This window comes from Oxyura jamaicensis, chromosome 19 (assembly GCF_011077185.1).
Source record: "Oxyura jamaicensis isolate SHBP4307 breed ruddy duck chromosome 19, BPBGC_Ojam_1.0, whole genome shotgun sequence".
NCBI lineage: Eukaryota > Metazoa > Chordata > Aves > Anseriformes > Anatidae > Oxyura > Oxyura jamaicensis.
This window is the reverse complement of record NC_048911.1, coordinates 3,270,471-3,283,145: the sequence shown is the minus strand read 5'-3', so window position 1 is coordinate 3,283,145 and position 12,675 is coordinate 3,270,471. Positions and strand designations below refer to the sequence as shown.

The 12,675-nt window shown below is 46.7% G+C and overlaps 1 protein-coding gene across 1 annotated transcript in view; it reads right to left on the bottom strand.

Annotated features, from left to right (window-relative positions):
• Positions 1–12,675, bottom strand: part of MYBBP1A (MYB binding protein 1a) — a 61,149-nt gene that overhangs the window by 32,407 nt on the left and 16,067 nt on the right. The window contains exons 19-23 of the mRNA XM_035343308.1: positions 12,161–12,318; positions 11,204–11,338; positions 9,844–9,952; positions 7,718–7,849; positions 5,834–5,902 (exon numbers count right to left, since the gene is read on the bottom strand). Of these exons, the coding sequence (XP_035199199.1) occupies positions 5,834–5,902; positions 7,718–7,849; positions 9,844–9,952; positions 11,204–11,338; positions 12,161–12,318 (603 nt within the window). The remainder of the gene's footprint in view (positions 1–5,833; positions 5,903–7,717; positions 7,850–9,843; positions 9,953–11,203; positions 11,339–12,160; positions 12,319–12,675) is intronic.

The following is a 12,675-nucleotide window of genomic DNA, read 5'->3' as shown; positions in this document are numbered from 1 at the left end:
AGCGCTATCAGGTGCATGAGCACTGCTTCCCACAGCACTGTCCTGCTGGCCAACATCAGCGTTTCTCAGGGGAAAGCATGTGTGTTCCAAGCTTCCAGAGGCCGTGCTTCAGCCAGTTCAGAGCTGGCACCTGGAGCATGTACTTGCCTGCAGAAACCTGCACCAGCAGTAAGCCTGGGAACTTCAGGACAACCAGTCACACATTTCCCTGCTTCCCCTGACTCCCAGAGTAACAGAGTAAGGTGACAGCTGGGAAGAAGCATTAGATCACTGGCACATCCAGTCCCCTGGCAGTCCCAGCATGTACGAGCATGGGTGGAGGGCACTGCATAAGAACCTCACCATAATTAACAGTGCACCACCAAGGGCTTGGCGCTGCAAGAGCATCACAGGGACAGCCCGAGACCACACACAGTTACAGAACTGGATGTTACTGTGGTTCTGCTCAATGTACTGATGCTGCTGAAAATAAACCAGGAAGACATTCCTCACCTAAGGCTCAGGAGGGTTCTGGTATGCAGCTGAGTCATGCACCAATCATTAAAATAAACACTTCTCGATTTCTGGTTCACGCTCCATCAGCACAAGCCAAAAACACAAGCCTTTTGTGCATATTGAAAAAGCAACACCGTGCCCACTGAAACAAGGCACAACGAAGTAATCTGAAGGTCAAGGTCTTCTGGAAACAATTGCAGTAAGAAAAAAAAAGAAATTAAGAAAAGAGGAAGTAAGAATAAGATCACGCACAATTTTTTCCCAAACAGAATTGGAGAGAACATGTTTAGTGCTTGGGGAAGACATCAGAACGCCAGCAGCATCCTTGGTTGACAAAGTAGCACAAGCCTCCCCCACCTGGTAGCGCCACACTTGTTTTGCTTGGCTAATTGTAATGCTCTGCACTGCCAACAGATCACCTGTGCTAGAAGGTCGGTTAAATTATTAGCACCAGGTCAACTCAAAGGTATGTTACCTGAGCTCCATTTTTGATGACTTGTCATTTTTCCCACCCTAGTTTTATCATGTAGAATATATCCTCAGCTGTCATTTGTGTGTAAGTTACAGACGGGGCATGTGCATATGCAGATATGTATACAGGTCAGGGATTCTAGAAATGTGAGCTACACTCTTACCAGATGATGCTTACACCTGAGTAAGAGAAAGCTATCAACCTTCTTACACGTACAAAAGACTGTGATGTGTACACTGGTATCATTGTCTTGCCACTTAAGGCATTTCTGCTGCTCAAGTATAAGGTCATACGTAATTAGTGTGACTGATTTTCAAGACCTCAGTCTGTAGAACTGCATCCAAAAAGCTGGACCAGACTATCCAAAAACATTGTTCTTTACCACCTTTTTTCTTTGTTACTTTAACTTGAAGCATTCTTTTCACACGCTAAAGATCCTCTTGAAAAGCTTCACAATAACTGCTTATGATCTAGTGATTTCATACAATTTCTATTCACTTTTTTTCTACAGTAGACAACAGTGCACCAACACATCATGGATGTGCAGCCTTATTCTAAGAACACAGTGCAGCTTTTTAAGTTATATGTTGGTTTCACTTAAGCACGGGAAAACAAACATCAACACAACTTCAGGAAAAAGATGCCGGCTGCTACTGTAGTGTTAAAAGAAAAAAAGAAAAAAAACACATACACAGCAAACCCACAAGATGACTCAGTTAAGTAAATGAAAGACATCCGAACATCAGTGTGTTCATTTTTCTAAAGCCTGGAGCATTTTAACTTGCATACAGCCACCTTTGGGACAGCAGTCTTTCTTCTTTAGCTGTGCGCTTAAAGACATGCAGAATTCTGGATAAATAAGCCAGGCAACCCGTAACACTGTGTTCAGAGCACCAGCTGCCAGAGTCCATGCACTGAGCTGGCAGAATACAATCCATCGTGTCCTGCAGTCGGTGTGGTCTCACAAAAGGTGAGGCCTGGGCCAGATGCATGAACTGCCTGAAACAAGGTAATCCTGCAGATGCTCTGTCACACGTTTCCATCTTGTGTCTTTCTGACATACGGGTGTAAACAGCAACCAAGTGACTTCAGGGTGGGATGAAATCCTCCTTTCCAGGTCAAGCACACACTGCCCTTCCTTCTGCCACCCACAAATGACCCTGATCTCTCCAGCTCTTTTCTTTTCCAGGGCATTTGCTATGTGAGTGCCTCCCGAAGGCATCCCCGCCCCAGTTGTAACCCCACAGGACCAGACCCTGGCTACAGGTACAAGCTGCAGTTTCAAGCTCAGTCTCAAAATTCACCGTTCCAGTTTAAAACTCGTTACACAGGCTGAGTTCACTGCTGGAGCAGTCTGCTTACCCAGCCACTGAGAGCCAGGTTTAAAACTGCCCTAAGAGCTCTCCTCACCCCCCCAAGTGCTCTGTTTCATCCCACAAATTACTTTGCTGCAGAGGTGAAAAACCTTATTGCTGCTTTAGGCATGTAGGAACAGCAGCAAAAGAAAAAAAGATGATGATTTCAGTCACACAATCTAAAATATTTCCTCTGAAGCTTTGTTTTTTCCCTGCTAAGCTTTGAGATGCACCGTTTGATACACCTGCCTGTGGATCTCTCCAAGGGACCTCTCTCCAGCAGTCACCAGACCAAAGCCACACAGCGCCCAGAGTGGCACTTAACACCCATCTGATGGCTACAAGCACCTCAGTCCTAACAGACACAACACTACTGCAAAAGGTTTGACATTCTCCAGGTTTTAGAGGTGAGCACCTGAAGGAGAAGGGATGCACAGAAACGTTGCAGAAAAGCAAGAGCCAGTTGCCCAACTCACCAGTTTCAGCCTGCTGTCCAGATCAGACAAACTCTGCTTTCTAACATTCTCATACCACTTCAAGGGAGCCATAGCTTCACACTACTGAATGCTAACGGTTGATGAAGCAAATCCCAGCTTTCACTCAGCCATTCCTGGCCCTGCAGTGACTAACCCTGTGCCCTGAATACAACCAGTGAATTGATCAAACTTAAAATTCACACAGTAAAAGGGGGAGAAAAGAGGTGTAAACAGGGGAAAGGTAAGTTTTTACTCAAAGCATCTTCACAATGATCTTCCAATGTTGTGACAGCATGAATACCGGGGCAGCAGGCAGGCCGTGGGGTCCTCAGGGTCAGGACAACTGGCTGGGGCTGGAGAGGCCACGCTGCTCCTACCCAGGCCAGCGCCAGCTGAGCACCATTTGAAAGGCTCCAGCATCTCCTAGAGGAACCTCTCTGCTACAGCTGCCCAGCAGCTGAGCTCGGCAGAGCCACAGCAGACCACAACAGAGGGCATGGGAACAACATTTTGCCTACAGGGTGGATTTGCTGGTTCTGGGGAAGAGCCCGGTGGTCCAGGCCTTGCCATACACCATACAGCTTGCTGAGCAAACCAGCTCTACCAGGCCAGGCCCATCACTCAGGGATCAGGTTTTACTTGACACTAGAAGCCCCAGCAAGAGCAGAGACCCCTGAAGTAAAAGCTGGACATGTCTGCCAGCCACCATAGGACCTTTAAGCCCCTTAAAAAACACAGGGACCAATGTGGCTGAGAGGAGAGGCAGAAGAACCCCGCCGTCCCCATGCTGCTCTCACAGAATCCCCGTTTTTCAGTGAGGGGATGGGACGCCCTCCCTCACATCCTCCCCAAGAACCACTTTTACTTTTGCTCAAAGCTACCTACAAACCCAACCCGAAAGCTCCTACCCACTTGGGAAGGGCCTCCCCCAGGCCAGGCGAGTGTGGACAGCAGTGCTGCTGGGCCAGAGCCCCAGGGTTCATTACCAACCCACCTGCATAATGAACCAGGGTTCATTACCAACCCACCTTCATAATGAACCAGGGTTCGTTACCAACCCACCTTCATAATGAAGCAGGGTTTGTTACCTCCACCTCCCCCTGCAGAGCACAAGTCCCAACCCAGCACAGCCCTGAGGACTTCCTGCCAAAGGGATGTGCAGAGCTAAGAAGTCAAACTCACAGTGGGATTAGCTGTTCATACAGATACCGCAAGCACAGCCAGAATGATCAGCACGAATAACAGGAGCGTTAGAAAGGGAATTATGCCTCCTATATCTGGCACTAAGTTAGTTTAATGCTCAGAGGTCAATATTCAGAGGCTGAAGATGGAAAAATACCCCCCTTACTTTTGGAACACTGAGGCTTGTCAAAGTCAGGCTGTCAGGAGACCTTTGGTGTCTTTAAGACTCTGAGATGGGACAGCCCTTTTGGTAGCGGAACCCCTCCTCCTCCCTCCCCCAGAGGCTGCAGAGGCTCCAGGGAAGTTATGCCCCTGCTTTGCTCCTGGTATCACTTTGCCATGTATGCTCATCTAGCTTTGTCCCCATCGGACACCACCAAAGCACTGAGAATTGAAAATATGCATTAAGAATCAATGGAAAAATTTTAACTGAAAAGCTGACAAATTGGCCACATGATGGGGGGAAGCCAGAATTCCTGAAAAGAAAGCAGTTTGCAAAAAAGTAAAGCTGCAACTCTAAAAGCTTTATACAGCTTACTCTCCACGTTGCCTTTGTTTAAGCAGCAGCACATCCACGTTCTCAATCCACCCTCCCACATACAGCACACTGCACGTCCTCCCCTTCCCCTCCCACCCACAGATAAACTGGCTCTGGAAACAAAGCTTGTGCAGATAACTGCGGAAGCTGTGAAGAAAGGACAATGCTGTTCCCCGTAGGGAAGTGAAGATACCCACATAAATGAAGTTGTCTGCTTGGGATGTTGTTCTGGTCTCTTGAGGATAGGATCAAGTACATACCTTATAATTAATTTGTTTGTCATTTGTGTAACACATCCTTATTCCTACCCACTGAGATTACTCATAGCTTAATTTTCTTTTTTTTTTCGTTTTTTCTTTTTCTTTTTTTTTTTTTGGTGTTGGTGTTGTTGTTTAGTTTAAATCAGAGCAACTCCTATTAGGTAAAAGAACCTGAAATGCAATTTTCATAGACAATGTAAAGCAGCCCTAAAGGAAACTCATACCTAGATCCCTCCGCTTTCCTTCCAGAGTTCAGAAACAATACAACAGCTATTTATGAAACAGAAAAGTCGATCTAGGATGCACTCCTGCAGGGGACGAATGCACATTACTGCTAGGGGGTGGGAAAGTTTGAGACACAATGCTACTGGCCTAAAGGGGTTTTGGTTATTAACTGCATGGAAGACACCCCCACTGCAGCACACGCCGCAGTGAAAACACAGACAGGAATCATTCCCTGGTCATGCAACAGTGAGCTGTGCAGTCACCCTGCAACGTTTTATTGATAAAGCTCCACTAATTTTGTGTTAGTCAGGCACATGCAATGAACCATCAAAAATCGGATCTATAGCACAGGTGGCTGCAAACTAGACACAGAAGCACGTTGCCTAGAAAATGCAGGACAGCTGGTAAGGCACAGAGCAAGATTCAAGAAGCTAACTTGGAGCTAGAGTTAGGAGGCAAGGATTACGACATGCTGCATTAACATAGAGGAACATCTTACCAACAAGAAAGTAATCAAGGAATAAGTGACTGAAGGCAACATTACAGCAATCAGGCTTCAGCCCTGGAAGCTGCAGGCAGTTTTTAAAGGAGATGCTACCAAAGAACCTCCGTGACTGTGAATACATAAGCTGTTTCCGCAACTTTAGTCACACACCTCAATTGGCAAGGCAGTATTTGCAAAAGCTCTCCCCCCAGGAAGCCCAGTTTTCAAAATTGGGCAGCCCTAAAGGCAGCAATAAGCATATTAAACATCATCTGAACTGCCGTGATTAAGCGACTTCCCTGATTGACTGTTTAATATAGCTTTGTTTGTTTGCTTGCTTTCTTACCTGCTGATGTTGCCTGGCTCCCGCTGTGATAGACTTGACGAGAATGTCTACTAATGGCTTACACATGATCTGTAACAAAGAAAGACCCAGTCTCTTATTAGTGGTTTGCTGACAGAAAGGTTTGTTTTTCAAGCAAAATGGTCTATATTTTATACAGCTTTTTGAGCAAGAAGAAAACGCCGCAAGAAAAGTGCCCAGAGATCAGCAACAGCTTATTTGAAAATTAGCAGCTTCGCTCACACCAGCCTGAGTGAAATCTTGGTCACAACAAAATCAGCAGCAAAACTCTGACCTTGGAAAAAATCAGGCAAAGATTTCACCTCCTGCATTCTGCTACTTCTTGATTTAAGCCTGTATCTGCCTGACACTTTATGGAGGCAGTTGACTTCATGCACAGGAACAGTCCCAGAGCAGAGTTGGGATCAGACCTTTCCCCAAGCTCTGATGTTCTGTGTGCTAACGGGGCCAGAAGTAATTCCCAGGAGGAAAGCCTCTCTACAGACAGGTTATCTTAAAGTTGCAACCTGCAACAATTCTTGATCAAAACAACATTTCCTGAGTAGGGGTGAAAGTCAGCAAAGACTGCTGAATCTCTTTTCTGGCATAATCCAACAATTTCTAAGCTTCTATACAAAATCCTTCCACGGGGAGAAAAAATCCAGACACAAGAAACAAGAAAGCACGTGGATTGAAAATACCTTACTGGCAGACCTCCTGTGCCGTCTATCAGGCACTGGAAGGTCTGGCCCTACCAAAACACAGATAGCAATTTGCTGCAAAGATCACTGATGTCTTGTGTAGATGGTTATTTCAACTACGCCACCTAAAATGGCTTCTTTTGGGGGGTAGAAAGACTGCTAAAAGAACAGATAGCTCTAGCAAGTGAGTAAAACCCAGCTTTAAAAAGGCCAGTATCTACATAAATCACTACTTTTGTTTTATAAAAGGGATGAGCTTAAAGACTTAGAACGGCATTTCTGCAAGGAACAGTCATTTGGAATCCACAGGCTCTAGAAGCAACCTGCAGATGTTTTTTTAAGCTTGCTATCCAAATGCACAGCATGTAACTCTTCTCTTCCCCTAATTTCACTGGCTCACACAGGTAGTCTCATGGGATGGTATCCTAAGAAACGTAGTATGCTAAAGAACTTTCTCCTTAATGGATTCCCTCCTCCTCTGGAAGTATGAAGCATCTTCCCCAGTTAAAGAAGCCTGTGTTTCCTCCCACCCTCCCTCCAGATTTCAGTTCTAAAAGGTAGAAGATCCTTGAAAAAGGGTTTCTGGCTGCTGTCTCTACCTCTTCCTCTGACCTAAAAATTGTTGAAGAACCGTATGGCATTCAGACCCAAGGGCAGTTTCTTAAAAACTGGCTGTCCTTATAGTGGAGAGCAGCTCTAAGCATGGGTAAAGTCTGCAGGAAATGCCTCAAAGACTGTGGACACTGACACTGTCTGAACATCCAGTTTGCAGATTAGACTCCGATTAGACTCTACACCCTACAGCCTTCTTGGGAAAAAAATGAGAAGCGGAGCATGCAGTCAAAGCAAAGTTGAACAGAAGTTCTGCCTTTGTGCAAGCATTGCTCTTCCATGTTGTGCCAAATACTGGCAGAGAATTAGAGCTTTTTGGGGCATCCTTTAAAGAGCAGCCTTCTATCCATCTACATTCTCCATGCTGTATCCCAACCCAAACCACAAAGGAGATCCTCGCCTTCTGCAGCACTGCTATCAAAACATGCAGTATTAGGAGTTTAAGTAGGTGAACATCTGAGGAAACCCTGCAGCAGTTTTAAAAACCCACAGAAAATGTAAAAGTTTCTCTCCCTACTTTCACCAGGCTTACAGCTGTGTTTTGGAGCCACCAAAGACAGACAGCAACACTTACTGGGAAGCGGGTGAAGAGATCGAGAAACATGGAGCTCGTAAGGGAGCTGTTGCGTTTAGTCAGGAATTGCGTCAGTGCCTGCTGGTATATTGCAGTCACTCTCTCCAAATCCAAGCAGCCAGTGCTCAAAACCTATGGGGAAAAAGAAAAAGAAAAAAAATTTCCCTAAAACACAAGAATAAATCATTGCTAAATGAAGCAATTTATTTCTACCAGTGCACACATATTTTTCCAGTAGATGGATATTCTTGGGTAGTTTATACAATACAGGCATATGAGCTAGCACATAGAACCAAGACAAAACAAAGCAGGTCCCAAATGTGCTCTCCTAAGTTCCCATAGCAGTACGACCACGTTAGTGAAGCGCTGCAGACAAGCCCTAGTGCTGATCAGGGACCCAGCAATCCCAGAAACATGTAAATGCTCTAATATCCCCCTCTGGTGGGGAACAAGAAACCCAGACACACAACTGAGACCTGCAGAGGCCCTGTGGATCTAAACTAACAGCATGGGGCTGAACAGAGTGCAGCACCACGTCCTAGCCTTCCTGACTGCTCTCATCTTGCCAGGGAAACACAGCTCTCGAGAACAGAAGGAAGAATTAGTGCCCAGGTGATCAAAGCTGGGATCTTCACAATAGCAGATGGGTCTTTTGCAGGCCTCTGCCCAAGGAATTTTTCCACAGCCATACAGCAAATTAAAGCCATGTTAATGCTGTGCCCTGTTCTCAGGTCAGACTCCTACTGCTACTGCAACCGAGCACAAGCTCAACTAGAAGAGGGAAGATGGGTCTGAAGTGTCTCTGCTTAACACTTCCTTGATGTACCCAGATGCAGGGGAAAAAAAATTGATCCCTTCCTATGCAAATGATTACTACAAAAAAATCCCGTGTAGTAACAGGCTTTTCCATTTGGCCACTGCATCACAGGGTCTGTTCTAGTTTTACTCTGCGACTTCCTGAAAAGCTCCAGAACATGCTCACAAAGAAATGCTCACTGGAAACACACCTCACTTGACTCTGGTTCCCTCTACAAAACCTTTTAAGACTCAGCACCAGCACCCAAACTGGACTGTGTCACTTCCCTAAAACCACCAACTCCCTTCAGCTGCTGGCTGTGGTCTCGGACCACAGCCCTGTTCCCACAATAACAGCATTTGCTCTGAAGCTGCACAAGGATGCAGCACGTCTCACCCAACAAGTGGGGTGTTTATATTCTCCAAACATCTCCTCCTTTGTTTTTCTTTCCAGGAAGGCCCAGCACAGAACAAGAGCTGCTTGGATTAGCACTCTTGGTCCCTCACTAAGCCTTAGAAACACTCACTATCTTTTCAGCTGCTAATAATATCTCAGTGTTTGTAAATTCCAGGTCCTCCCCGGTCATGAGGAAGCCCTGTTTATTTTCCTCCCCCCTGAAATGTCAGCGGGATTAAGGCACTAAGCCCTGCACATAGTTTAAGAGGTTCAGAGGCAAGTACAGGCTAGCTGGAGAAATCCTGCTCCCTGGTTTCTAGTGGAGGGGACTGCACCAAGCTGCCCAACACACAGGGGCACCAAATTCAGAGAGCTGTAAAATTCAGCAGAGACAGCAGGTGAAAGGGAAGCACAGCAAGGCTCCCCAAATGACAGGCCTACAAAGCAAAACCAGATGAAGACCCTCCCTGCAAACACCTACCACTGAAATCAGGGCTGCTCCTCTCTCTCTTCAGTCTGAGATTACTCAGTCCAAACCTCCAAGAGAGAGGAGTTCACCCACATCCATCACTGCCCCGTGTACCCCTGCTCCTCAGCACCCTCCCAGAAAACACAGAGACTGCAAACAGCTTAACGGAAAGAACAGCAAATAAGCCAGGAGGGCAACGTAAATACACATGAGGATAAATTAACCTGGATCCGCTGTGTACCAGCAGCCCCTGCTGGCTATGGGCAAGCGGGCACTGCAAAGGCAGAGGGTGAGGCAGAAGGGAAGGGGAATGTGACAGCTTATGGCACGGAAAAGAAATTGTGGAGACAGCTATCTGCAGACAGCGGAAACAGAGAGACGGGATAAGCAATGCCCACTCAGCAGAACAGGGTAATGCAAGTTCACTGGCAAAAACACTGCCTTGACAGCAGCCTGCTGTCTTACCTGACAAGCCTGTGGGATGGTGTTCTTCTGCTTCTTTGGCACAGAGACAGGAGCTGGAGACTTCTCAGACACGTTGCCTTTCAACACTTTGAGCAGGTACAAGGAGGCACTAAAAAGAAATGAAAATGGGGAGAACAGAGCAGTTACCACAGTGCCACTGCAGACCCACCTGAGGGCAGAGGCCAGGTGATGCGGGCAGCCTGTTCCCTACCGAGAGAGGTTAAAGAGCCTGAGAGGGTCCCTTTTTGCAACCTAACCCACTCTTACCAGATTTAAAGACAAATCTCAGGAGGCTGCATCCTTTTTCACTGGCTGTCACTGCAGTCACACACATCTTCACTACCAGCCTCGTTTCCTCAAGCTCTTGTTACCAGTTTTGACTAGCACAACTTTAGAATTCCTACTTTTGCCCAGGATTTGAGAGCCTGCAGAGCCCAGCCAGCGCTGCAGTGCAGCCCTCCCAGCAGAACTCAGGTAAATCAACTGAGAGAGCATGCAGCCAGCCTGCTACTTTTGAGAAGCGTTGCCTTAACTGTGCATGCACACAGCAGCTCCACTGGCACTGCCAGAAGGTGTCAGGGAGCCGCGTGGCACACGCAGCCAGCCATGCACTGCCAGAAATTGCCATGGGTTCTGCACAACCACGGGCTAGGGGTGCTGCAGGGCCAGCACTGCCCAACGGCACTGGGTTGACCATGAAGCATGGTACCCACTACATACAGTTGTGTTGAGAAATCCCAGATGGAGTCTGAAAGTCTCCCTGAATCTGCCTGCAAGCCACAAGAGAGCCTACTGGTAAATGGCCCTTCTGTTTGTATTAGGGAACAGCAAGATTACGCATGTTTCCTAGTAGATACACGTGTGGCTTATCCTAATGCACCTGTGGTCAGTGGCAAAGGAATGAACACTTGTACAAACAAGAGCCACAGTCACTGCTGTCTTCACTGAGCCACCACGGAGACAGGAAAACCCAGGATTTATAGAATGATCATTGCAGACAGTCCATAAATTACACTCATCCCTGCACTGAATCACACACAATTCATTACTCCCTGATGAAGCCTCCAGAGAGCACTTCCCATCACTATTAGCAAAGCTGTAAAGACAACTGCTGTATCACAGAGCCCCTAGAAGATCATCACCAAAAAATTGACATCTCTGTTTCAAAATGCTTCACACCGTCAGGACGTGTCCTCATGTAAACTAGTCCTCATGTAAACAGACACAGGCAGCCAGCCTTCATGGAGTCTCTCACTTCTGTGAACTGTTTTAACCAGCAACATTATGCCTGCTTACAGGCCAGCCACAGTCACAACCCGGCCTGCAGCACTGATTAGAGAAGCTCCTTCTTAGCACTTACCTGAAATAATAGAGAGCCACTGAGGAATCAGTGTGCTTGCAGGCTTTTTTCACAAGCCTCTCCACAAAGGCATGCAAATCATCTTGCAGGGCTTCCACTCTCTTGCAGTACTGCTTCGCTCGGCACAATGAGTTCCTGAAAGTGCATTAAGAACAAACTCAAAGCCATTACCTACAGAAACAGCTCTGCAGAACAGACAACTACGAACCCTTTTCACTGGGCTTAGGGAAACACATACACAAACATGGTGCTAGCTCTGGGCAGCAAAAGAAGCAGTCTTTGCTGAGGCAAGAACTGCTCTTCACCTCAAGCAACTTACTCAGGTGGCAAAGTCAACTCTCCTGCAAAGCTCCCACAAAGTGAAGCTGGCTGCCTCAAACCCTGCTCGTGCAGAACTGCTTCTCAACAGCGGGTAGAGATCAGCACTGAAAGCACCTTAGAGCAGTGCTGAGGATGTCAGGGAGTGGTGTACAGAGGCCACATCACACACCAGGCATTATGCCTCCATCTAGCTTGCATCCTGCCTCATTTGTGGCAATGAGCTGCAACAATTTGCACTTTGCCTGTCTTAATAATAATTCGTTGGGAGTTTTGTTCCAGGCACAACAAGAACTCTGTAAGTGTACAGAGTTGTCACATGGTCTGACTCAGAGGTCAGAGGCCTGTGGAGATATTCAGCAATGTGGTACTGTGCCTGCAGTACCAACTGTTTGTTCTGTAGGTTTGACACTTGACTCTTGAAGTCCCTTAGACTAGTAAACCCAGATCCTGATTGCTTTCCTGAAGGTTATAGCTAAGCACTGTGTATGTGTGTATGTGCAGTAATCTAATTCTACACCATCCATAAGCACAGCAATTGTCTCCAGTGTTAAAAAGACTAATTTCTAGGATTCAGTCAACCCTACTGGTGTCTAACAAAAGCCCTCACCAATTAGCTGGAGGATTACAGACACTTACGTGAAGATAAGAGCTGTTTTCTGGAGAAAATCAACCTCCTGCTTGTCCGAGTCTGAGCTCATGCACTGTTCAATCACCTGAAGCAGAGGCTCGATGATGTCAAACACCAGGGGGTTCTCTGGTTGCTTACTCAGGAACACTTCAATCAGATCCAGCACCTGCAAACATAAAGTTACTGAGCAGGGAACTAATGAACACAGGGAAACACGATGGATCTACCCAGCACAGCTCCTTCAGACCAGAGCGAGGTACAGGGAAGGGGTTTGAAGAAAACTGTATTTGCAGCTAAGATCAGTGTACCTTATCCTACCACTTGTAATGCTACAGCATGAGACCGTAAAGATTAGAAGTTTGAAACTGAAGATTAAAAGCTCTTGGTTGACTTCAGCCTATTTTTTGCAGTGACATCATTTAAAAAAGCAGTTACGAGTGTCACTGACACCCAGCCAGACCTGCAGCCACCACAACTTGGCACAGATCCCTGTTAGCTCCACTGACCGATAGCTCTTACACCC